Below are 23,854 nucleotides of genomic sequence, written 5' to 3' on the forward strand. Positions count from 1 at the left end.
TTGATTTAGATTTTTGATTTCTAAATTTAATATCTTTCAATTTTTTAATTAATTTTAGTTTTTATCTGTATTTTTCTTAAAAGAACAATTACTCTTCTGTTTCGATAAAACCAAAAATCGATTGAACCGAGCCAAACTTATCCCTAAAGTTGGGTTGGGTTTTTAATCTCTTAAAAACCGATCAGCTTTGATATTTTCACTTCCAAACTGAACTTAATAACCGTTTGCACACCCCTAATCTACACGAACAATTATACATCTTATTCAGTGTATGATGTATCAGATTCTAAAATGAAATATTCCTTTTTTTATTGTTGACATTTTTTTTTCCAGCATCGCAAAGAACTTGTTGATGCTATCCATCAAGGATTGTCAGTATTGAAATCAGACAAAACGATTTCAAGCACTCAATCACGTATGCCTAGTTATGGCACCCAGGTATCATCAATATAGCTTTGTGCACATGATTAAATGCAATTATAATTTAGTCATTTGAATGTTAATTTTTGTTAAAAGATGACATTTCAGCCTCTGTTTTAGGTTACTGTCCAAACAGAAACTGAAAGGCAAATTGATAAACTTCGGCGCAAGGAGGAAAAGCGACATAGACGTGGAGCCGAACACGGAATTGATAATGATGCATCAGCTGGAAATTTTTCTTCTTTACTTCAAGCAAGTGAAAGAAAAAAACCAATTGATAATCTAATTGGGCATGGCCCAGGGCACCACTCAATGTCGGTAACTGCTCTTCCTCAAGGTACTACCAAGAAATATTGCGATGGCTATGAGGAAGTTATTATCCCTCCAACACCAACTGCACAAATGAAACCTGGAGAGAAACTGGTAATTTCTTGTAAAGAAGATTTATTTCAATCATGCTTCATCATTTCTCATTATTTTGTAAGAGTTTCTGGTTTTATGATGATGTTATTAAAAGGCAGAAATAATATGATAGTAAGAGAGAAGGTTTTTTGCTGGAAAACAAAACAGTTGCCTTTGCTTTTTATTGTTTTTCACCGAGTCACTAGATTCTTCCATCGATAAGCTGTTAAAAATTTATGGAGATTGTCACCTTTGATTTGAGGTGGAATAAATAAGTTTTTCAGTATGGAAGAAGGAAGAGCACATAGCAAGATGATTCTTATCTGATGAAAGAGTTTCTAACTATTCCTGATATGATAAAACTATATAGCTACATTATGTTTGCTACGTACAAAGGCAGACCACATGAAAGTATAAGATATAAGTTTTCGTTCTCTATGATTGTTACCTTTATAATTGTTGCACTATTTCTATTTTTCCTTTTTATCCTAAGACAGTGAAGTTATATCGTATATTTTTGACCAAAAACAAAATAATGTGTTGGGAGAACAATTATTGGATCATTTTGAAAGTAAACAGGGGCGTTGGATATGCAGTTTGGAAGCTGGTTTGAGGTGTATGCATCTCAGTTTTAGACCATTTGGGAACTTGTATTTGCATAAGCAGGGAAGATTGGCTCCCTTTAGAAAATAGGGCCTGCGAATTGGATTGCAGAAACTACCTTAAAATTTTGTCACCTGTTTTACACCTAGATTAATGATTAGTATCCTTTCTTTCAGGAGGTACTTTAAGAAACATTACTTGAAGGCACAAAAATGTCCATTAAACCTTCTCTATATTAAGGGAGAAGCGTGATATATTATTGAGCACTTATTCTGATTAGCATAAAAGGTGCATCCTATGTGTTGTTTTCCCAGACATGTCGATGTTACTTGTTACCCTAATAATATTACTGAATCTTCATTCTTCTAATTTTTTTTCTTTTGAGAAAAAGAAAGAACTTCATCTGTTTTAATATTTTCTATTTCTTATAATATGTGCAGATTGAGATTAAGGAGTTGGATGATTTTGCCCAAGCTGCTTTTCAGGGATACAAATCCCTGAACCGTATTCAGAGCCAGATATTTCAAACAGTTTATTACACTAATGAGAATATACTTGTGAGTCTTCTATTATGTGGTTTCACTTGTATTTCACTGCATATATGAAGAGAATTCAGTTGCCGTGCTAATCAGTTGACCCTAGTTTTGTCTTACTGTATAAAGGAGCACATGTGAGCATCTAATCTTTCGATATCAAATATGGTCTATTCTCTATAGGTGATATATCATTTTTTTTAATTAGTTTTAACTATATTTTAACTAGGTTTATGCATCTGCTACGAAGCAGTAGGTTGCTATTTGAGTCTTAGTCAGGCTTCCAATACAGTAGACATTTTCATGTCCATTTTGTTCTGTCCAAGAAACATAGAAAAATATAGAGCTTATTGGACTTTGGAAGGTAATAAAAACTGAATTTGAGAAAAAAAATTAAATAAGGGCACTTAACTATTAGAAGAGGAAGGATGTAAGGATAAAATTTAAGGACTTGTTACATTTGAAATGGTTTATTAGTGACTAGAGAGGAAGAAACATCTGCAATGGAGTATAATTTTCCATTAAGATTTAGAAAATAAGTTCATGGTATTTTTGTATTCATAGATTTTGATTTTCTTAAATTGTATTGGTTGTTGCTGTCATTGAAATTTGGTTGTAGTTAATAACTTGTTTTTGAGCATCCAATGGTTAATGGTCAACCATATGTTCTGTTGCAGGTATGTGCACCAACTGGAGCTGGGAAAACGAATATAGCCATGATATCCGTTTTGCATGAGGTATGCAGTAAGTGGACTGTATGGCATTTGTTCTTTGGAATGTTACTTAGTTGTGCAGCTTGTGCTAGATGATTAATGTTGGAAGATTTGAGATTCTTTCAGTTTTAGGTGAACATGAATATGTATATTATGTTCGGACAATCTCAAACATTGGATTCTAGGTTAATGGTTGATATGCCATTAGCCGGTTTAATGCTTGAGGGTACCTCTTAATGAAGTCTTGGACAATTAATCAATTGAATGGTGGAAATCATTGAATATGATAGTCATGTTTCTATATATTGAGAGCATACAGTTAAGCATGAAAATGGAAGAACTGATCTACTAAGGTTTTGAGCTGTTCTGATTTCTTCTTTGCGATGGCACTTCTAATGTGTTTTGACCAAGGGTCAACATTCGGTTGGTTTGGTCCAAACCGAACCGACAATCCGAAAACCAAGTTAACCGGTCTACTGAAACCCCAAACCGAACCGTAATCAAATGGATCGGTAATTCGGTTGGTTTGGTTAAAACACATAAAAAAAAAGGAAAAACTACTACTACTAATATTAATAAAAAATCAAATTTTGTTCGTTTAATTTGGATAATCCAAATCTCAAACCGAACTGATAACCAAAAACTAGATCTTTATCAAAACTAAAACTAACCAAACCCAAACTTTATTACCAAACTGAACCAACTGAAAGTCATCGGTTCGGTTGGTTAATTTGGTCGGTTGTTATCTTTGCTCACTCCTAGTTCTGACTTCTGACCATAGATTTTTGCTGTAAAACACGGTATTGTAGCTTCTTCTAGAGGTAGAATAGTTGTTGTCGACTATTTTTTTTTTAATATTATGCTATTTCTGATGTAGTCATTTTTTTTAAAAAGCATTGAGCAGTAGAATTTAGAAGCTACAGCTTGTAACATTGCAACTTATGATAATTAGGAATTTATTAGGTTAATTGTTTAGTTTTCATTTCCTCCCAGATTGGGCAGCACTTCAAGGATGGTTACTTGCACAAAGATGAGTTTAAGATAGTTTATGTTGCTCCTATGAAGGTGCACGCTTCTGTCCCCTGATTCGCAATCTTTCTCTTATTTCTCCCATTCTGTTCTCCCTATCCCCCGCACTATTTTCCTGCAGATTTAAGATTGTGAAGCTTTTTATTTCTTTCGAGTTTCTCCTTAGGCATTAGCTGCAGAGGTTACATCAACATTTAGCCATCGGTTATCTCCACTGAATATGGTTGTGAGAGAACTTACTGGGGACATGCAGCTGTCTAAGAATGAACTTCAAGAAACTCAGGTTACATATTTTCCACTTGTCATGTATCTAAATTATGCATTGGCAGAATGTGTATCACATATCAGAGCTAATTATTTCCACTTTCCATGTTATAATATTTTGAATCAGATGATAGTGACAACACCTGAGAAATGGGATGTCATTACTCGTAAAAGCAGTGACATGTCGCTTTCAATGCTTGTGAAGCTTCTAATCATTGATGAAGTGCATCTCTTAAATGATGATAGAGGCCCTGTGATAGAGGCACTTGTTGCTAGAACACTGCGCCAGGTAAAGTTTTTTTAAATCAACATTATGGTAACAATATAACATACTTCATCTATTGATTCAGAAAGGTTGTGCAATCTTTTGCATGATTCCCACCAATGTAGCCAAAACTGTTCATCTTTGATGAAAGATGAGCTTTTGTCCATCTCCAATGGCAGTTCCAATGAAATATGTTTGTCAGGATCTGTATTAGGCATGAGCCAAATGATTTGCTTTTGGAACCCTTGCAATTTAAGATTCCCTAAATATTGTGAGTGATTGCAAAATGAACTAGTTCTTTTATGCTCTTTTCTGTTATTCTGTATCAGGTGGAATCAACACAGACAATGATACGCATTGTTGGACTTTCAGCCACTTTACCCAACTATTTAGAGGTTTTCTTCCAATATATGCGTTGCTTTTTTTTGTCATTGAAATTTAGCTGCTCAAGTTTGAAACATCTGCTCTTGAATTTGTCTAGGTTGCTCAATTTCTTAGGGTGAATCCTGAGACAGGGCTCTTCTTCTTCGATTCTAGTTATCGTCCTGTGCCTCTTGCACAACAATACATTGGAATTAGTGAGCAGAACTTTGCACGCCGCAATGAGTTGTTGAATGATATTTGTTATAGGAAGGTATCTATTTGTGGATAACATTTTCTGTAGATATATATCTCTTACCGTGTGGGTGTGGGTTATTCTTTTCTCTCTATATCTGTCTCTATATCTTAAAGTAATAAATATTGCTCTGAGATTGGCTGCTGTTAGGCCTAACTGTAGTTTTTGTACTAGGTCGTCGATTCATTAAAGCAAGGTCACCAGGCAATGGTTTTTGTTCATTCAAGAAAGGATACCGTAAAAACAGCAGACAAAATAGTATGCTTACTGGCGGGCTTCTTAAATTTTATTATGCTATTTGTGGTAGCTGTTTCTTGTAACATCTCTTGAATTGTGATGGCGAATAGGTTGAGCTTGCTCGAGATTATTTTGAATTGGAGCTCTTTAGAAATGACACACATCCACAATTTGATTTAATTAAGGTAAGGCAGACCTCCTCGTTTATGCGGGCTCTATGCAAAGCAGTTTGACAGTAACATTAGTGTAATTTATGTCTATGATGTCAGTAATCTGCTAATTTATGCATTTCAGAAAGATGTTGTTAAGTCTAGAAACAAAGATGTTGTCCGACTCTTCGAGTTTGCTATTGGCATTCATCATGCTGGGATGCTACGTGCTGACAGGGTTTTGACTGAGCGGCTTTTCTCTGATGGACTGTTGAAGGTAAAGCTTATCCAGCTTAGCACTCTTGAAGTAGACTTGTTTATTTTTCTGATGTTGTTCTATTCGTTTTTTCAGGTACTTGTTTGTACAGCAACTTTGGCATGGGGTGTAAATCTTCCGGCTCACACTGTTGTAATTAAGGTTGGTGCATATTAGTCATTCTTGTAAATGATTTAATTGTTAAACAGAAATTGAACAACTGCCTGAATATACCGAAGTTACCTTCTTTGCTCAACCCTCTATCATACAGCAAATTGGAACGTGCCTTGGAATTTGTGGTATGTTAGGGTACCATGAACGCCATAGAACGGTCATGGAATTCTAAAATAAGCAATCCATTAATTAACGAAAAGATGGTAGACGAGGAGAGGACAACTGTATATTTTACCTTGAAGTTTCTTTATTTTTTATATTCTCTTATTATAAACATAACAAGCAATGAAGTGGAAGGAGAAGGAAACAAGAGAAGAGGGAGGATGTCATACATAACAAGAAAATAGAGATGGTGGGTGCTGTTTAGGTTAGAAAATAACAATGTGTTTGGGAAATAATAAATAAAGGAAATGATGGGTTTATAAAGTAATATAAAGTAAAGTAAGGATTTGATTTTTTTTAACCCTTTTCGGTTTGGGAGAAAAGTAACACAGTATGGGTTAGTAAAATAGGCTTAATTTCTTAAAAAACCCTCACCTTGCACTTTTTTTTCGTTTATACCCTGACCTTGTAAAAACACCATTTGTACCCAATTTTGGGTTTTTATGTTTCATCCCTACCCAAAAGCATTAAATTGTACTTTTTTCATTTAGAAAAGAGTTAAAACATACTTTTTTCTATTTTTAAAAATACAAATAAATCCTTAAACTTAAAAAATGATCAAATATATTCAAATAATTAATTAATTTTTTTAATTATATAAAATAAAAAAAATAAAAAAATTATTATTATTTTTAATTTTTTTGTCAGAAATATTTTTTAAAAAAATTAAAAAAATAAACAAAAAATTCGGAATTATTTTTAAAAAAATTTAAAAAAATTATTATTATTTTTAATTTTTTGAAGAAGATGGTATTTTTGTACTATTAATAATTTTAATATCTAATTAGTATATAAGTTAAAAATGAAGGATTGTTTTAAACTCTTTTTCAAATGAAAAGAGTACAATTTAATGTTTTTGGGTAGAGATGAAACATAAAAACTCAAAATTGGGTACAAATGGTGTTTTTACAAGGTCAGGGTATAAACGAAAAAAAAATGCAAGGTGGAGGTTTTTTAAGGAATTAAGCCTAGTAAAATATAATAACGTGAACGTTATGGGTTAGTAAAATATAATAACGTGAACATTATAAAAATACCCTTTGATTAAATTTAGATGAGTGGTTATAAATATCTTTGCAAAGTATTTAATTCATTAATTCATTAAAAAAATTATATAATATTCAATATATAATTTATTCAGATAAAATAATAAAAATAGCAGATAATATAAAAAATATTTTAATATTATTTCATAATATCTAACTTTAAACAACGATAAAAAATATTAAATATATAATTAATTTGTTTGATTTTTTTTTTTGATAAAGATTTTTTTGAGAGATTTTTTGAAGTTTAGTTAAACTAAATAGAACTTAAGTATATGTAAAGTTAGTATTAGAGTTCTTATTTGTTTGGGTAAATAAAAAATTTTATAATTTTTTTTATGACATTGTAGTCATTTAAATAAAAATACTAGCCATTTTTTTTCCTACCCACCAAATCAGTGGGTTGACAAGAGACTCGTACACCCTAAACATTTTTTTTCTCAACTAGTGGTTGAGAATTTTCAACCCAGTGCAGCCTTTCCCAATCCTACCCTACTCCCAATCCAAACAGTATGTAAGCAGACATAAGTAGACATGTTAAAGCTAGAGTTAAAAAAGAATGATTGGGTTTAGTTATTTTACTGGGTTTGATATTCTTTCAATTATGTTCGAGTTGAATTTTATGACACGTATATTTTTCTTCCCCTTTCAGTTTACTAATTATCTAGAGTAAATAATATTATAACTTCATCATGACAGACAAAATTCTTCAATTAGTAAGACTTTCCATTACAATTAAAATATATTCGATCCGATTTATTTAGTTGTTTATTTAAGTTAAGTTGCTATTATTAAGAAAGTGAAAAAAAGGAAAGTGGTTTTTTTTGTCTTACATTGCAGATCTTAAGACTAATATAACCCTATTTTTTCAATTAGTGAAGAGTTGAGCTTTGGAAATTAAATTACCTATTTAATGGAGTGATTTAATAAGGACAAATTTGAAATACAATTATAAAAATCATCTAGAAATCCTAAATTGTTATCTATTTATATACAAATTCATTCTCTTAAATGGACAACTAAATTAAAACAGTAGGAGTATAGTTTTATACTCCCTCCATTTTAAAATTAGTCGTCGCTTTAGAGAAATTTTTTTGGTTCATAATTCTTGTCACTTTAGAATACCAATAAAACAGTTATTGCTATTTTTTCATGTATCCCTTATTAATTCATTGAAAGAATACAAAATACAAATAAAGAGTTATAATCATAAATATCAACAAGTCTCAAGAAGAGGTTAATTTAGTAAAAATGTTTATAAATTTAGACATATTTATTAATTTTTTAATTTGTGGGAGAATGGCTAAAGCTACAACTATTTTAAAACAAAACGGAGAGAGTAGTATTTAAATATATATAATAATACAAATTCTTAAAAATTATAATTTATTTGTTATTCACTCAAAATTTATTTCATACTTCATTATATCACTAAAATTTAGAGTATTTAACCACTAGCGAACCAAATAAATACAATTCATCATACCACAACCAGGATTGGTATATGAACTAATGCCACCCTTAGAGGATCTTATATATGGTAAGTGGCATATTCTATTCCACGACCCAAATGGTACCACGCCCTTGGTAACACTGGAATATACAAAGTGCAACCAGGATTATTTAGCTATTGACATATTTTACCGTCTTCTTTCAGACTCAAAGTAAAATGATACTACCAAATAATATTTCCTTTCAGCTGGTGGAGCAGAATTGTTTACTTTTTGTTGATGCAATACCTAAATGCAATGTGGTCCATTGTACTTAGAGAAAGAGAGACCAGTTAACAAAATATGTCTCAAAATAATATTTAATAATCATCAATAACTTTCTAGATTCTGTATATTTGTGCTCAAAACTGTTGCGTTATCATTGGTCTGAGATATTCAGATATAGTTTTCAGTGGCTTATGGTTCTTATACTGGAAAAAGCATCTGATGGTTTTAATTTGCTGTTTTAATTAATCCCATCTCTTTTTATTCTACAGGGGACCCAAATATATGATCCAAAGGCTGGTGGCTGGCGAGACCTAGGCATGCTTGATGTTATGCAAGTTAGACCAAAAAATCCTTTAAATGTTTCTTAAATACTACTTGCATATGTTACATGGTTATTGTAATTGCTCTTATTTTGTTACTGTATTAGATCTTTGGAAGGGCTGGGAGACCTCAATTTGACAAGAGTGGTGAAGGCATTATAATCACATCTCATGACAAGCTGGCCTACTATTTGAGATTGCTTACAAGTCAACTTCCCATTGAAAGTCAGGTAGTTTTAAGTTGCTTAATTTTTGAAATTTATTGGAGATTTAAGATGCACATTCTTCATCATATATCATTCAATTAATTATGATATTCAATTGTCTTAAATTGGAATGCTATGGGAAGGGTTTATCCCTTGCCAAATTTGATGCTAAGGAAAATGTTTTTTTCCCTTGCCAAATGTGGAAAATCATCTGTGTTTTTGGAGTTCTCCTAAACCTGAGAGTGGAACAAACTAGTTTGATGTTTTGATACAAACTCATGGCTATGTTTTACATGGATTCTTGAACCTTTCTATCCACTTTTGCTGTGAAATTGCAGGATGGGCTTTCTTTCTTGGATTTATTTATTGTAATCTGTCTGATGTTAACTTTATAGTGGGTATGCTGGAGGTTTTTGATCTTTTATTTTATGGCAAGAGCTTAGCTATTGCTTCGATGGATTTGCTTACCAATGTATTTTGGACGTCTAAGTCCCCAATATATACAAAATGAGTTATGCTTACTGTAAGTCTGTAACATTACTTGATTTTAACCATGACATTATTTTTTATTTGCAGCCTGTTTACTTACAGAGCTAGCTAGTTGTTTTAAACTCTTGTTTCACTTTGAATACCACAAATCCAACGAAAATGCACAAAATAATTCCGATTTGACATAAGAAATCTGCAAAAAGTGGTAAACCAATATGTAAAGTGATGTGCGCAGAGAAATAGAAATCTCATGCTGCATCGTCAGATCAGTTAGAAGCTAAATGTTTGGTTTATATTATTGTTCAGTAATGTAGAAATATTAATGATTTTTCCTGTTGGTATATTTGCCTTGAGATTAGGGGTCTGTAGTATGTTCAAAGCAAACCGAACCAAAATTTCCCTTTTTCCAAAATCGAATCAAGCCAAATTTATGAGAAAGTTTAACTTATCAAACCGAATTGGTTCGGTTCGGTTATTTCCGATTTGGTTTACCTTAAAACTTAAGGTCAAAACCAAATAGAACCGAACATCCGAATTTTTGTTATCATATCAAAGCAAACCGAACTGGATTTGTCTGTTCCGTTCAGCTTTTCGGTCGGTTTTTGCACACCCCTAGTAAACATTGTCATTTGTGTTTATTATTTCAATGTACTATCAGTTTGTGCTTGTTGGCAACTTGTTTGAATTCAATATTCTTAATAAAGGGTTCTCATTCCTCGTTCTTAATGTACAATTTTCTTTGCGTTTTCAGTTTATTAGCTCTTTAAAAGACAATCTAAATGCAGAGGTGGCATTAGGTACTGTTACTAATGTCAAAGAAGCATGTGCTTGGCTCGGGTATACTTATCTTTTCATCAGGATGAGGCAGAATCCATTGGCATATGGTATTGGATGGGATGAGGTATTTAACATTTTGCTAAGCTAGAAGCTCATTGTATATTCCATGTCCTAAAAGTATTTAGTTAAATGGTGTTCATATGATATAGCATTATTGAATTGGTTAATCTCTCTTATTTACTCATGTTCACATGTGCTCTTCAATGGGTTATAATCATTATTGTTAGACTCGTACGTCTCATGACTTTACTCGTACGACTCGTAAAGAAAACGTGTCAATTGTATAATAAGAATTCGATTCTCAATTCGAATCTTGATCTGACAACTATGGTTATAATAGATTAATGCACCCAAAGGTCTTAGTAGTTTTTAGACAAGGCAATGCAGTTTAAATTTTTGAAAGTATGCTTTTTGGGAGGGCTCATATTTTGTAGAAGCAATCATTATGTTGACATGATGTTCATTTCAGAGCTGAATCCCTAGATGAATAGTGAGGCCTAGGCCCTTGCCCAGCTCACATAGTGTATGAATGCTGAATCACCGATAGTTATTTGTTTCCAACTTACTTGTGGACATTGTAATTGTAGCCTTTTTCATGAAGATCTGTAATGGTGAGCTCACCCCATTTTGACCATTTTTTAATTTTCAAAGAAAAAAGTTGGACATTTAAAAAAAAATTTAGATGCACTTAATACAATCATCTCATACTTATATTCTGCTATGTAAGAATACATTTAATCGTCCTTGATATAAACTTCTTCTTTCTTCCTGTTTTAATTCATTCATTTGGTTGTTTGGGTGAGGAAGTCGTTTTAAGCTCGAATTAAGGAACTCTGAAATATGCAAGATTTTTTTTTCCGATCTCTTTGTTTGTCTTAGGGATGACAATCGGGAGGGATTCCCCATTCTTCATGGAGATTTGCCCCTAATGGGGTGGGGATTCCCCATTAATTAACCCCATGGGTACGGGAATGATGGAAGTTCATTCCCTATCTACAGGGATGGGGAGAGGAAGGGGAATTTCCATTCCCGTCTCCATGGGGACCCAATGTATATACATATATTATTATTAATTTTTTTATATAAAATTTATACTTTTATTCGATTTAAATTTTTATTAGTATAAATTTAATAATAAAAATAAAATATTGTATATATTTATATAGTGATTAAAAGATAAAAAAAATTAGAATATGCATTTTAGTTTAGTGTTTAGTTGTAGTTTTTTTGAATTTAAAAAATTAAAAATGTATTTTCATGTTTTGAAATAAAAAAAATGTATTTTTTATAATTTAAATTAGATATTTTTTAAAATAGTTAGGGCATCTTTTAATGATATGGATTATTATTAAAACATTTCAAGTCTTTAATCTAAAAAAAATGTCATATCTAGAAGTTAAACAACGATGGAGATCCCCATGGGTATGAAGAATCGCATTGGGTTGGGGATGGATTTTATCCCTATCAATTAAATGGGGATGGATTTTATCCTTATCAATTAAATGGGGATGGGATTCCCAAAAGCGCCCACGTGCAATCCCTAGTTTGTCTAAAGTGTGAGATGCTGCATAGAACTTCATTACATAACATAGTGTCAAATAAAATTTATATATGATCCTAAAAGCTGAACTTATGCTTACACATACATCCTGTATTTGACAGGCTATTGCAGATCCTTCTTTGAGTTTAAAGCAGAGATCTCTTGTGACCGATGCTGCACGTTCACTTGACAAAGCTAAAATGATGAGGTTTGATGAGAAAAGCGGCAACTTTTATTGTACAGAACTTGGTCGCATAGCCAGCCACTTTTATATCCAATATTCTAGTGTTGAAACTTACAATGAGATGTTGAGACATCACATGAATGATTCCGAGGTTAATATTCTGAGCTTAGAATTTTCTGTGTTTACATAAATTTATGTTGCTCGAGTTTACTTAGGTTACTTTTAAACTGTTCTGATTTTATAGAAAACTATTTAGGCTATCAGTAATTCAGGAATCAGGATGATTATACTACAACTGCAAATAGGAAACGCTTTAGTGATGAGTTTCCAGTGTATTATCTATGAGATCATAGCATTGATAATTTTTTAATCATCACTTACTCAATACTCTTGGGATTATGCTTCCCTCCCTCCTCTGTCTTCCTGAGTAATCGTTTTCTTAATCATTGCTATTAAATTGCATTGATGTTGTTTTATTATTGCCACTGCAGATCATCAACATGGTTGCCCATTCCTCTGAATTTGATAATATTGTTCTTCGAGAGGAGGAGCAGAATGAGCTTGAGATGTTGATGCGCACATCATGCCCTCTAGAAGTTAGGGGTGGTCCTTCAAATAAACACGGAAAAATTTCAATTCTCATTCAGGTTTTAGCTTCTTCTCAACTTTTGATACTGCCTTCCAGAGTTAAAAACACACTAATGTATGATACATTGTTTTTGTAAATTTGCAGCTATACATATCTCGTGGTTCAATCGATAGTTTTTCATTAGTCTCTGATGCTGCTTATATAAGTGCAAGCTTGGCTCGTATAATGCGTGCATTGTTTGAGATTTGCTTGCGCAGAGGCTGGAGTGAGATGTGTTTGTTCATGTTAGAATATTGCAAGGCTGTAGATCGCCAAATTTGGCCTCATCAGCATCCCCTTAGACAATTTGACAAGGATCTTTCGCCAGAAGTTTGTCTAGTTTACTTCTTTATTTTTTTCCAATCATTTGCTTTATCTGGTGATACCCTACCTGGTGTAGGATATCACTCTGATGTTACGTTTTAACTTGGCAGATATTACGGAAGCTTGAAGAACGGGGAGCTGATTTGGATCGTCTGCAGGAGATGGAGGAAAAAGATATTGGAGCACTTCTTCGTTATCCTCTTGGAGGGAAGGTATTTCCATTTATAATTGATAATGCTCCTTAATTTCAAATTTGTTTATACCTTTTTTGGTTAGTTAACTTTTTTTTCCCTTGGTGGGCCTGATGGAAGTTGGTTAAGCAAAATTTAGGATATTTCCCATGGATCCAGTTATCGGCAACTATAAGTCCAATCACCAGAACTGTTCTGAAGGTAGTCTTAATGTGCCTTTCCCTCCCTCCCCCCCCCCCCCCCCCCCCCCCCCATATATATATATATATATTAGATAGATATCCGAGAATGTGCATTATTGCGATACTATGACGGGTATTACATTTTTTCAGGTTGATTTGATCATAACTCCTGATTTCATATGGAAAGATCGTTTCCATGGTGCTGCACAGCGTTGGTGGATTCTTGTTGAGGTGATGACATGAATTCATTCCTCTTGTTGAGACAGAGCAGTCCTTTTCACTTTCTAGTTAAATGTGAATTTTCTTTAAAATTGTTACAACTGGGTCCCTTAGGTTCACTCAGTTTCATTTCATTACAAACCTGAACTTTCTATGGCAGTTCTTTTGTTTGTGGTGTACTTTTCTGTGGCTGTGTAGTCTTTTACAGTTAGTTTTTTTTACTAGGTTTGGCTAAGTTGAATGCTGATTAAGATCAGATGCATATTAGTTTCTCATTATTATTGAGTGAAAATGGACAATTTATACAGGATTCTGAGAACGATCACATCTATCATTCGGAGCTTTTCACTTTGACAAAGCGCACGGCACGAGGAGAACCTCAGAAGCTCACATTTACTGTCCCGATTTTTGAACCACATCCACCGCAATACTACATTCATGCTGTTTCCGACTCTTGGCTGCAAGCAGAAGCTTTGTATGCTATTTCATTCCATAATCTAGCACTGCCCGAGGTGCATGCATTTTGCTTCATCAACTTGTTTTCTAGATCTTTCACAATCTTAATCTCTTTTACCCCCTACCACTTACTCTTTCATTTTCCCTTTTAATTTTTTACCTTTTTAATTTTAAAAATCAGTCTCATATAAGATCATGCTTTGTTCAGGCCCGTACTACACACACAGAACTTTTAGATCTGAAACCTCTGCCTGTGACCGCACTTGGAAACAATACATATGAAGCCCTATACAAATTCTCACATTTCAATCCTATACAGACACAGGTACAAAACTCCTACTTTTGTTAGTTTAGATTGTTCACTGCTGTGTTTAGCGATTAAACTATTGTGCGTCTGTTAAAGTATCCTTTTGTTTGGATATTGCAGATTTTTCATGTTCTCTTTCACACAGACAACAATGTTCTGTTAGGAGCTCCCACAGGAAGTGGGAAAACTATATCTGCAGAACTTGCTATGCTTCGCCTCTTCAATACACAGCCGGATATGAAGGTTTTCATTTTTTTTTGTTATTAATCTTATACCTGTCCCCACTATTTTTAAGATTTTTAACATAATTAGGCCGCCTAGTCCTGCAAATTGTGGGGGTGTATCACTCAAGTAAATTTTGCTTAATGATTTGCCGTGAATGCAGGTTATCTACATAGCTCCTCTGAAGGCCATTGTACGGGAGAGAATGAATGACTGGAGAAAAGGTCTCGTCTCTCGTCTTGGGAAAAAGATGGTGATGAAACTAGTTTCTTAGATGATATTTATGCATGTTTTCATCTCTTCATGCATACATAATATTCTATAATGTGAATATATGCATGTTCTGGAATGGACAGGTGGAAATGACTGGAGATTATACTCCAGACTTGATGGCCCTCTTGTCAGCAGACATTATTATATCTACCCCTGAAAAGTGGGATGGCATCAGTCGTAATTGGCATAGTCGAAGTTATGTGACAAAGGTGCATTTATTTAATATCTGGGAATTTTTTTTATAGTAGATTTTCTTCCATATTTATCAATTGTCAACATTTTCATACCTAATTCTAGGAGTGGAATTTTTTCATCATTAGGTTGGGCTTATGATTTTGGATGAGATTCACTTACTGGGAGCTGATCGTGGGCCCATCCTTGAGGTAAATATGTCAGTAGCTTCTTATATTTGAGCTATATTAATCTCTTATGCCTGTAGGTCTATGTTTATAATATCAAATGGCTAAAATTCATGTACTTGGTCATTAAAATGAGTATTTTTTTTATTGATGCGGCACATCTCTTATCTTCTATTGTGTCACCGACTCACCAAAACACATAAAAGGTGTACAAGAACAAGAATGTTTGATTTTTATCATTCAATAGAACTAGAGAGAGAATTCTGTTTTTATACTTTCGAGTTCTAGTTGATATTATTAGAAACATGGTGTTAAATTTTGACCATAGACAATTGGTTGGGATATTGAAGTACTTGGGATATCAAAAAGAATACTCCCTCTGCCCGGTTTAGGAAGTCCATTTGTTGCTTTCACACATTAAGAAGACATAAAACATAGTTTTTTTTCTTACTAATTGTGCTTTGGAATGGTACACATCATTAATTGTCTTGGTAACGTGCTTTACTATTAAGATAAAACAAAGGGTACAAATGAGAAATTATGCTAAAAGGGTACAATGAGACTTCTTAAGTGGGACAAAAAGAAAAGTACCAAGAGACTTCCTAAATGGGATGGAGGGAGTATCTATTAAAGCATATTTTCTTAGTGATTTGGGATGCTAAATTGGAAGATGGATCTACATTGCCTAATTTTTTATCATAACAACCAATAAGTACTGCATGTTGTCTCCTCAATCTGCAAATCTGCTTAGTTTGTATTGAAGATATCATCTATAGAACTGAATTTCTCAGGTTATTGTTTCAAGAATGAGATATATATCATCCCAAACAGAGCGGCCGTTACGGTTTGTAGGCCTTTCTACAGCTTTGGCAAATGCAGGGTATGTTTATATTTTACACAGTTCTAAAAACTGTTTCTTGATGGTCTTGTCGTTATAAGTTCTGTTTTCATAGTATTTGTGGCACATGAGTTTTACCTGTTAATTTTAAGCTAGAATTCCATCACACAATAACATAGTTTTTCTGTTTTATGGGATTTCCCAACAAAGCTACTGTTTTATTTTCTAACCTTGTTTAGCATACACATATTTAATTTCACTGATGCAATAATCTATTATTTAGTTAAGATATTTAAACTAATCCTGATTGGTTCTTAAAATGGGTTTATTGAGTTAGTAATAGTATGCTGTTGTATTGTGAAAGTACTGCCTCCTCACATCACTATTGACACATGATTTGTTTATAATATTTCATCTTTGCTAAATACGGCAATTAATTGCATCTCACGCGGTACAGAAAATTAAAAGCGTATGCTAGATTGGCATTGCCATATGTAGGTAAATAAGATAAGAAAAATCTGTGAATTCTAGTTTAGTCAGGATTCAATAGGTGAATGTAACCATCACACACCTGTTGATATGAATAGGCAGAAAGATATGACTGTTGATTTTCTTGATTGATGTATACCTGGGAACATGATATATATCATAGAAGTGAAAAAATTCAGTGGTATATTCTGTTAGATCTCTTTTTCTCATGAAAGAGAAGAAACATCTTATGACTGACCAATTTTTTTTTACTCATAAGCATGTTTTGTAAGCTATTAACTTTCTAGATTTCTTTTTTGTATGTGTGTTTTCTCCCTTTCGTAGAAGGAGTGGAGGTATTAGTGTATCTGTATTTCAAATGTACTCTTATTATATCTTTTTACCTTTAATACAATGAATGAATGGGCCCCGTTGTATTGTGCCATACGGCCCATACTACTTTCAATATGTCTGAAAGATAATTGAGAATTTGGATCAAGCTATAGCGCAATACGTTTACAGCTATTCAGTTCATTCATCAACTCTTAAGCTGTAAGGTGCTATTGTCCTAGTGGCACCCTGTTGCAACCATATCCTTATGTTTTTCAGTATTTCAGTAATCTGGCTGATTGGTTGGGGGTTGGGGAAATTGGAATCTTCAATTTCAAGCCAAGTGTGAGGCCTGTGCCCCTTGAAGTACATATCCAGGCAAGTAGATCCAGTGTTTCACTTGGAATATAATCTTCTAATTTGAAATTGCTATTTTATATACATTCTGATGTTATATATATATGATATTCACAATTCATGCCCTGATGATTGTGTACCTTTTTTTCCTGTTATTTCTATATGGACATCTTTCAAGAAGCTGGTTATATGTCCCAATGCAATCATAGTTGAGGGATTGCTGATTGAGTCAACACAATTTGGAATGCCAAACTTGCTAAAATTTTATTACTCTCATAATCTCAAAATAACAGAGCACATGCATCGACTTAGGTGGTGATTGATAACCCAACTTATCACTTACATTATAATTTTTTTAATAGGCTTATCCTCTTAAAAAACTCCCACCTTTTAGCCCTGATTCATTTGCACCCTCACGTTGTAAAACACCAAATATACCCAAATTACGACCTTTCAGTTTCAATTGCAACATCAAGCATCAAATTCACCTCTTTTCACTTGAAAAAGTTCAAATTAATAGTTTAAATTTTAGTATGTATTCTAAATAGGGCTTAATGTTATACTTAAAACAAAAATAGAACTATTCTTTTATAAAAATTATAAAACTTAACAGTAATTTTTTATTTTATAAAAATTCATATCCGCAACTACGCCGCCTCGACTCTACAAGATTAATTGAGGATATTCCGATATTTGAATGATTTTGTCGCCATTATCCGACCCGCTAAAAAAATTTATATTCAATAATTTTTAAAAAATAAAATAAATTTTCTAAATATAAAATAAAAATTTAAAACTCGTTCGTCTTAAGGAAGACGAACAAGTTCCGGGTTCGTCTCGTGAAAGACGAACTAGTCGTCTCGTGAAAGACGAACTAGTCGTCTTCCTCATCTGAGGAATGAGGAAGACGAACTCTTCGTAGGTTGTCTTCCATGGAGGAAGACGAACGTGTTTTAAATTTTATTCTATATTTAAAAAGATTAGTTAAATTATTTAATTTTTTTAAAATTATTTATTAATATATTTATTGATTTATATTTAATAAAAAATTAACATTAATTTTTTAAAATTTAAGGAAGATGTTTTTTTGTTTTAGTTATAACTATGAGGATCATTTAGAATAGGGTAATTGATTCTAAGAGTCACTGTACTTTTCAAGAATTGCAAAATGGTGACCGAACTTCAAAACATAACAAAATGGTTACTTAACTTTTAAATTTGTGATTCTAGGAGGTTTTTACGTGTTTTACGGTCTAATTATACAATTCTAGTAATCAAATTTTGATTATTCATGACAAATAACACCTTATATTTTATATATACACACAATCAACAAAAAATCGACTCGAAATATTTTGCTTCAGTGACCAAAAATCCTTCTATCTTAACATAACCAAAATAGTATAGTAACCAAAATGTTACATTTTGAAGTTCGGTCACCATTTTGCAATTTTTAAAAAATACAGTGACCTTCAAAATCAATTACCCTTTAGAATATTTATTAAAATTTGAAGTATTGGAAAAAAGGTCAATTTGATGCTTAAGGGTGTAATTAAAACCAAAAGGTGTGGATTTTAATGTTTGAGGGTGCAATTGAATGTGAAAGGTCGTAATTTGAGTATATTTGGTGGTTTGACAACGTGAGGGTGCAAACGAATTGGGGCTAAAAGGTGGGGTTTTTTTTCTTCTAGAGGATAAGCCTTTTTAATAAGTAGTATTTGATAACACATATCAAATCCAATTTAATTTATTTAATTAAGTCAAAACCCACTTAAAATGATAAATTAGAATTATTCACTTTAAATGGTAAATCATAATTATTGACTTAAAATTTCTATTGAAATATTAAATTATTAATTTCTTTATATTTTTTAATTTTGTAATTTATGAATAAAGTATCATTAATAGTTTACCAATTTTGTTTAACCTTTATACCTTTTTTCAGTGTTATTGGCCTAAAGCTATTAATGTAATTATTAGCTTATAAGTTTCATTATACATATTTATAAAAGCTTCAATATTAAAACATATTTAATGAAAAAAAAATGTTTTTCACTGGTTATCGCTTAAAGCTATTAAACAGAATTTTAAATTCAACATCTAAAGTTTCATTATTCACTATGGTCAACACTTAAAACTCGGTACTTAATTTTCAGTTTTATCTAAAACCGCCTTTGTTAAACCTTAACGCTACTAGTTCTGCCAATCCTTAGGTAGGAAAATGAAACTAATATTAATAACATTTCTATTTACAAACCAATATTTAAGCTTCCTGAATAATCCAGAAGAAAACTCTTAATTCCAGAATTAAGTTAAAATTCTAATTCCTGTATTCTGAATCTGCATCAAGCTGTAAAGTATTGTGTGCATGAGTGTTATTTCTTTTGAAAGAATTGGTTAGGAGGGACTCGAGGGAGAACGATCTCATAATTTGAAGAAAGTTAATGTTATCGTACTTGGAGGGTGAGAGAAATTCTTGAGCCACATGATTTTGGAATCCAAAAAAGTCTTGAGTGGAGTTTTTTTTATGGAAATTTCGGCCTTGAAACTTTTAACTAGGAAATTTTGCTTAATATGAAGTAAATAATTTATATATTTTTTAAGGTGACATGTAATAGTAAGAATTCTTTCAATATAAAAGCTTGACAGAGTTTTGGTTTACAGAAGTTGACACTGTGAATTATGATCCATCTCTTGTAAGCAATATCTAATCATCGCAAATTTGTTTTTGAACGATGATTTTATTGACTGTGATTTATTTCCCGCACTGGTTTCATGTATGTTAATTAATGTGAGTGTGATTGTTTAGTAGATTTGCCTTCTGGGTTTATTTATATTTTCTAATGATATGGACATGGAAATATATGGTCGCTCTATATTAAATATTTTATGATTTCTATTGTGAACAGGGATATCCCGGAAAGTATTATTGCCCGAGAATGAATAGCATGAACAAACCAGCCTATGCTGCTATATGCACACATTCGCCTACAAAACCTGTACTCATATTTGTATCATCTCGTCGGCAGACAAGACTTACTGCACTCGACCTCATTCAGGTGAGATGCAGCATCATATTAAGGATATGGCTTGTTCCTTTACATTATTACCATCTAAACATGTTTTGTTTGTAGTTTGCTGCTGCTGATGAGCATCCAAGGCAGTTTCTTAGTATTACAGAAGAAGCGCTTCAGATGGTTCTTTCTCAGGTCACTGATCAGAATCTGAGGCATACTTTGCAGTTTGGCATTGGGTTGCATCACGCCGGATTGAATGACAAAGATAGATCTTTGGTCGAGGAGCTATTTGCAAACAACAAGATCCAGGTACTCTTCTTGTTCTCATGGTATATTTTTTTGCATACGAAAAGAGGACAGATGAAATTGATTCTGTAAACTGACTCCTAGGTTTTGGTGTGTACAAGCACGCTCGCTTGGGGTGTGAATCTTCCTGCACATCTGGTTATTATTAAGGTAAGGCAAGCAAACTATTTTCTTACAAGTCTTTTTCAAGAACTTATACACCACTTGTTCATTATTTGTGTGACAAAGTTCTTAGGGTTGGTACTGTTTTAAATGTTTTGTCTACAGTCAAAATTGACTCCTGTAGTCTGTTTTTATTTTTTATTTAATGGAACCAAAGCTTCAAAAACCTCTATAACTAATGTAGGCAGCATTTTGAAGATTTTTAAGAGGGGTCAGATAGATTATATGGCAGCAGAACAAGAGTCATGATAGGAAGGATAATATTCGGACCTAGGAAAATCAGTGTCCACAATATTCTGAAGCTCATTATTTAGTAGGGTCTTTAAAACTCATGGGCTTGAATATTAAATAAAAAAATTCAGTGATACTGTAATAAATGTAGAGGTAGTTATTAATTTGGCTTGGGGATCATGGGTATTATAATCCCCAAATCTCTGTTGACTTTACAAGTTATTATGTGTCCTACAAAAATGTGAGGTTAACATTGGGGATGTACTAAGCCTGTGCATTGTTTGAAAAAAGCCTCAAGGATACCCATAACTGAAAGAACTTTCAACATCAAATTGTGGGGTTAAAATAAAAATGATGAAAGAAAAATGATCTGAGGATAATTTGTATCAGTATGGCACTGCGAGATTGGTCAAAAGAAGGCATAGGGTCAGAAGGAAACTGAGTGGGATTGTTTAAACATTTTCTTGTCTTGCAATAATGACGTTATTTCAAGAAAATATATGTGATATATCTTGCAGGGAACAGAATATTATGATGGGAAGTCGAGGAGATATGTCGACTTTCCTATCACAGATATCTTGCAAATGATGGGCCGTGCAGGCCGCCCACAGTTTGATCAGCATGGGAAAGCAGTCATTCTTGTTCATGAACCCAAAAAGAGCTTCTATAAAAAGGTTAGACTAGAACTGCTGTCATCTGATTTGATTCTAGTAGTACCTTTAACAGTCCTATATTTTGGAAGAGAGATGTCACATGGTTGTTCTAATGTTGCAGTTTTTGTACGAACCATTTCCTGTTGAAAGTAGTCTGAAAGAGCAGTTGCATGAGCACTTCAATGCAGAAATAGTTACCGGCACAATTACCCACAAAGAGGATGCAGTCCATTATCTTACATGGACATACTTATTCCGAAGACTGGTATACTTTATTGTCTATCTCAATAGAAAAATAAAAAAGAAATATGGACCTATATTCTAAAATTTTAGTTAGTGATAGTGAGTTTGAAAGGGGTGATTCTAGTTACTAAACATTATCTAAGAAAATGGTTATTGTCAGGTAGAGAATTAATAATATAGTTATTAGCTTGTTGGTATTGAAACAAATTGTTTTGTTACCAGTTCTTTTAAAAAAATACTTGCATTTGGAATTGTGTTTTGAATTTATATTCTTGCGATTTGGATTGTTTGTTTGTTTGCTTGTGTATATATGTATATCCTTTATATTTTGCAGTTACTCTTTTATACTCTTGGAAAGTTTCCTTTGAGATGAAATTTGAGCTTAGTTGATGATGCACAAGTGGATAGATACCCTTCAAGTGGGTTCTGAAACTATAAAAAAGATGTTAGTTCTAAAGACCAAACACCAGTGTTAGGCTTGTTTTAAGGGTTAAATGCAAATTAAATTATGAACTTTAGCATGATTTGCAAATAAAACATGAACTTGAAAATTTAGCAAAATGAGTCGCCGACTTTCATGTTTTGGCAATTCAGAACACCGATCTATTTTCTGTTGAAAAAATGCTGACGCGGACACTAGAATATACGCTGTTACTGCAACCACATCAACGTTTTTTGAACCTAAAATAGGTCGGTGTTCCAATTTGCCAAAAAATGAAAATTTGTGACGTTTTTTAAACCCTTGTTTTAATTGTTTTTTTTTTTTGATGGAATTGTTTTAATTGTTGATATCTTACCTTCTTCAACAATTCAATGTCCAAGCTTGGTGCAGTTTTGTTAGTTTTGCTGTTTAGGTGTTGCATTCATCAACATATTGCTGTTAGTTTAAACAAATCTATGATTTTTTTTATAATTAAAAAATATCACCATGCCTTATTTAAACCTTTTTTGGATACCATTAAGCAGAAATTATGTCTACATTTTCAGTCTTCATGATAATTTTCTTTCCGTCTTGTCAATTGTTCCAGATTTAGAATGCAAATTTAAATGACATCATGTTTTGTATGTGTTCGTATTTACCTGCAATTTTGATAGGAATATTGTTATTGCAGATGGTTAATCCAGCCTACTACGGTCTAGAGAATGCAGATCCAGAAACTTTGAGTTCTTTTTTATCCAGGTAATAAGGCCTGTATGGAACTATAATGTTGACTGATGTACTCACCACTGTATTAAACCAAAGATTATGTATGAACTGATGTTTGGTTAAACTACCTTGGATGAAAAATTTCAGAAGTTCTGCTAAAAATCTAACTTAAACAATGGCCAAGCCAAGTACATGTCGAACACTAGTGCTTATGAAGTACTAAAATGTAATAAAATTATATAAAGATTATCATAGCAATTACGGGAATAAAGACATGTGGCAATTTGTTTAATTAATTTTCCAATTATTTATTCGATGATCATTTTTAGTTGATTATTCGTTAGCTTTAAGTTTTTTCTGTTGCAATTTAAATTTTTCTTTCAATGACAAAGCCACAACTTTGATTTGGCAGGTTAGTGCAAAATACATTTGAAGATCTTGAAGACAGTGGATGTATTAAGATGAATGAAGATAATGTGGAACCTATGATGTTAGGCATGATAGCATCGCAATATTACCTTAGCTACATGACTGTGTCAATGTTTGGATCAAATATAGGGCCAGATACATCTCTTGAAGTAAGTTTTATCAAATTAATTATGTTTGTAAATTATCATTATGTTTTACGGTCTCACAACTTTATTCTCATATTGTCTTTACTAAAGGTATTTTTGCATATTCTGTCCGGCGCATTTGAATATAATGAACTTCCTGTGCGGCATAATGAGGTAGATGTTCCAGCTTATTTCCTTATCTGATTATGTCATACAAAATCTTT

General features: G+C 32.6%; 1 protein-coding gene across 2 annotated transcripts in view; it reads left to right on the forward strand.

Moving 5' to 3' along the window:
• Positions 1–23,854, forward strand: part of LOC126674512 (DExH-box ATP-dependent RNA helicase DExH14) — a 31,814-nt gene that overhangs the window by 2,301 nt on the left and 5,659 nt on the right. For both annotated transcript variants that reach the window (XM_050368961.2, XM_050368962.2), the window contains 38 exons: positions 334–438; positions 541–843; positions 1,866–1,982; positions 2,636–2,695; positions 3,665–3,736; positions 3,867–3,983; positions 4,092–4,253; positions 4,559–4,624; positions 4,711–4,863; positions 5,020–5,103; positions 5,193–5,267; positions 5,377–5,508; positions 5,584–5,649; positions 8,857–8,922; positions 9,015–9,137; positions 10,354–10,503; positions 12,102–12,314; positions 12,655–12,810; positions 12,897–13,121; positions 13,226–13,327; positions 13,427–13,507; positions 13,639–13,719; positions 14,016–14,219; positions 14,372–14,488; positions 14,591–14,713; positions 14,856–14,945; positions 15,049–15,174; positions 15,286–15,348; positions 16,116–16,204; positions 17,248–17,338; positions 20,227–20,376; positions 20,452–20,643; positions 20,725–20,790; positions 21,552–21,707; positions 21,808–21,951; positions 23,042–23,109; positions 23,489–23,654; positions 23,742–23,804. In XM_050368961.2, coding sequence (XP_050224918.1) covers positions 334–438; positions 541–843; positions 1,866–1,982; positions 2,636–2,695; positions 3,665–3,736; positions 3,867–3,983; positions 4,092–4,253; positions 4,559–4,624; positions 4,711–4,863; positions 5,020–5,103; positions 5,193–5,267; positions 5,377–5,508; positions 5,584–5,649; positions 8,857–8,922; positions 9,015–9,137; positions 10,354–10,503; positions 12,102–12,314; positions 12,655–12,810; positions 12,897–13,121; positions 13,226–13,327; positions 13,427–13,507; positions 13,639–13,719; positions 14,016–14,219; positions 14,372–14,488; positions 14,591–14,713; positions 14,856–14,945; positions 15,049–15,174; positions 15,286–15,348; positions 16,116–16,204; positions 17,248–17,338; positions 20,227–20,376; positions 20,452–20,643; positions 20,725–20,790; positions 21,552–21,707; positions 21,808–21,951; positions 23,042–23,109; positions 23,489–23,654; positions 23,742–23,804 — 4,617 coding nt within the window. The remainder of the gene's footprint in view (positions 1–333; positions 439–540; positions 844–1,865; positions 1,983–2,635; positions 2,696–3,664; positions 3,737–3,866; positions 3,984–4,091; positions 4,254–4,558; positions 4,625–4,710; positions 4,864–5,019; positions 5,104–5,192; positions 5,268–5,376; positions 5,509–5,583; positions 5,650–8,856; positions 8,923–9,014; positions 9,138–10,353; positions 10,504–12,101; positions 12,315–12,654; positions 12,811–12,896; positions 13,122–13,225; positions 13,328–13,426; positions 13,508–13,638; positions 13,720–14,015; positions 14,220–14,371; positions 14,489–14,590; positions 14,714–14,855; positions 14,946–15,048; positions 15,175–15,285; positions 15,349–16,115; positions 16,205–17,247; positions 17,339–20,226; positions 20,377–20,451; positions 20,644–20,724; positions 20,791–21,551; positions 21,708–21,807; positions 21,952–23,041; positions 23,110–23,488; positions 23,655–23,741; positions 23,805–23,854) is intronic.

This window comes from Mercurialis annua, linkage group LG3 (genome assembly GCF_937616625.2).
Source record: "Mercurialis annua linkage group LG3, ddMerAnnu1.2, whole genome shotgun sequence".
NCBI classification, from domain to species: domain Eukaryota; kingdom Viridiplantae; phylum Streptophyta; class Magnoliopsida; order Malpighiales; family Euphorbiaceae; genus Mercurialis; species Mercurialis annua.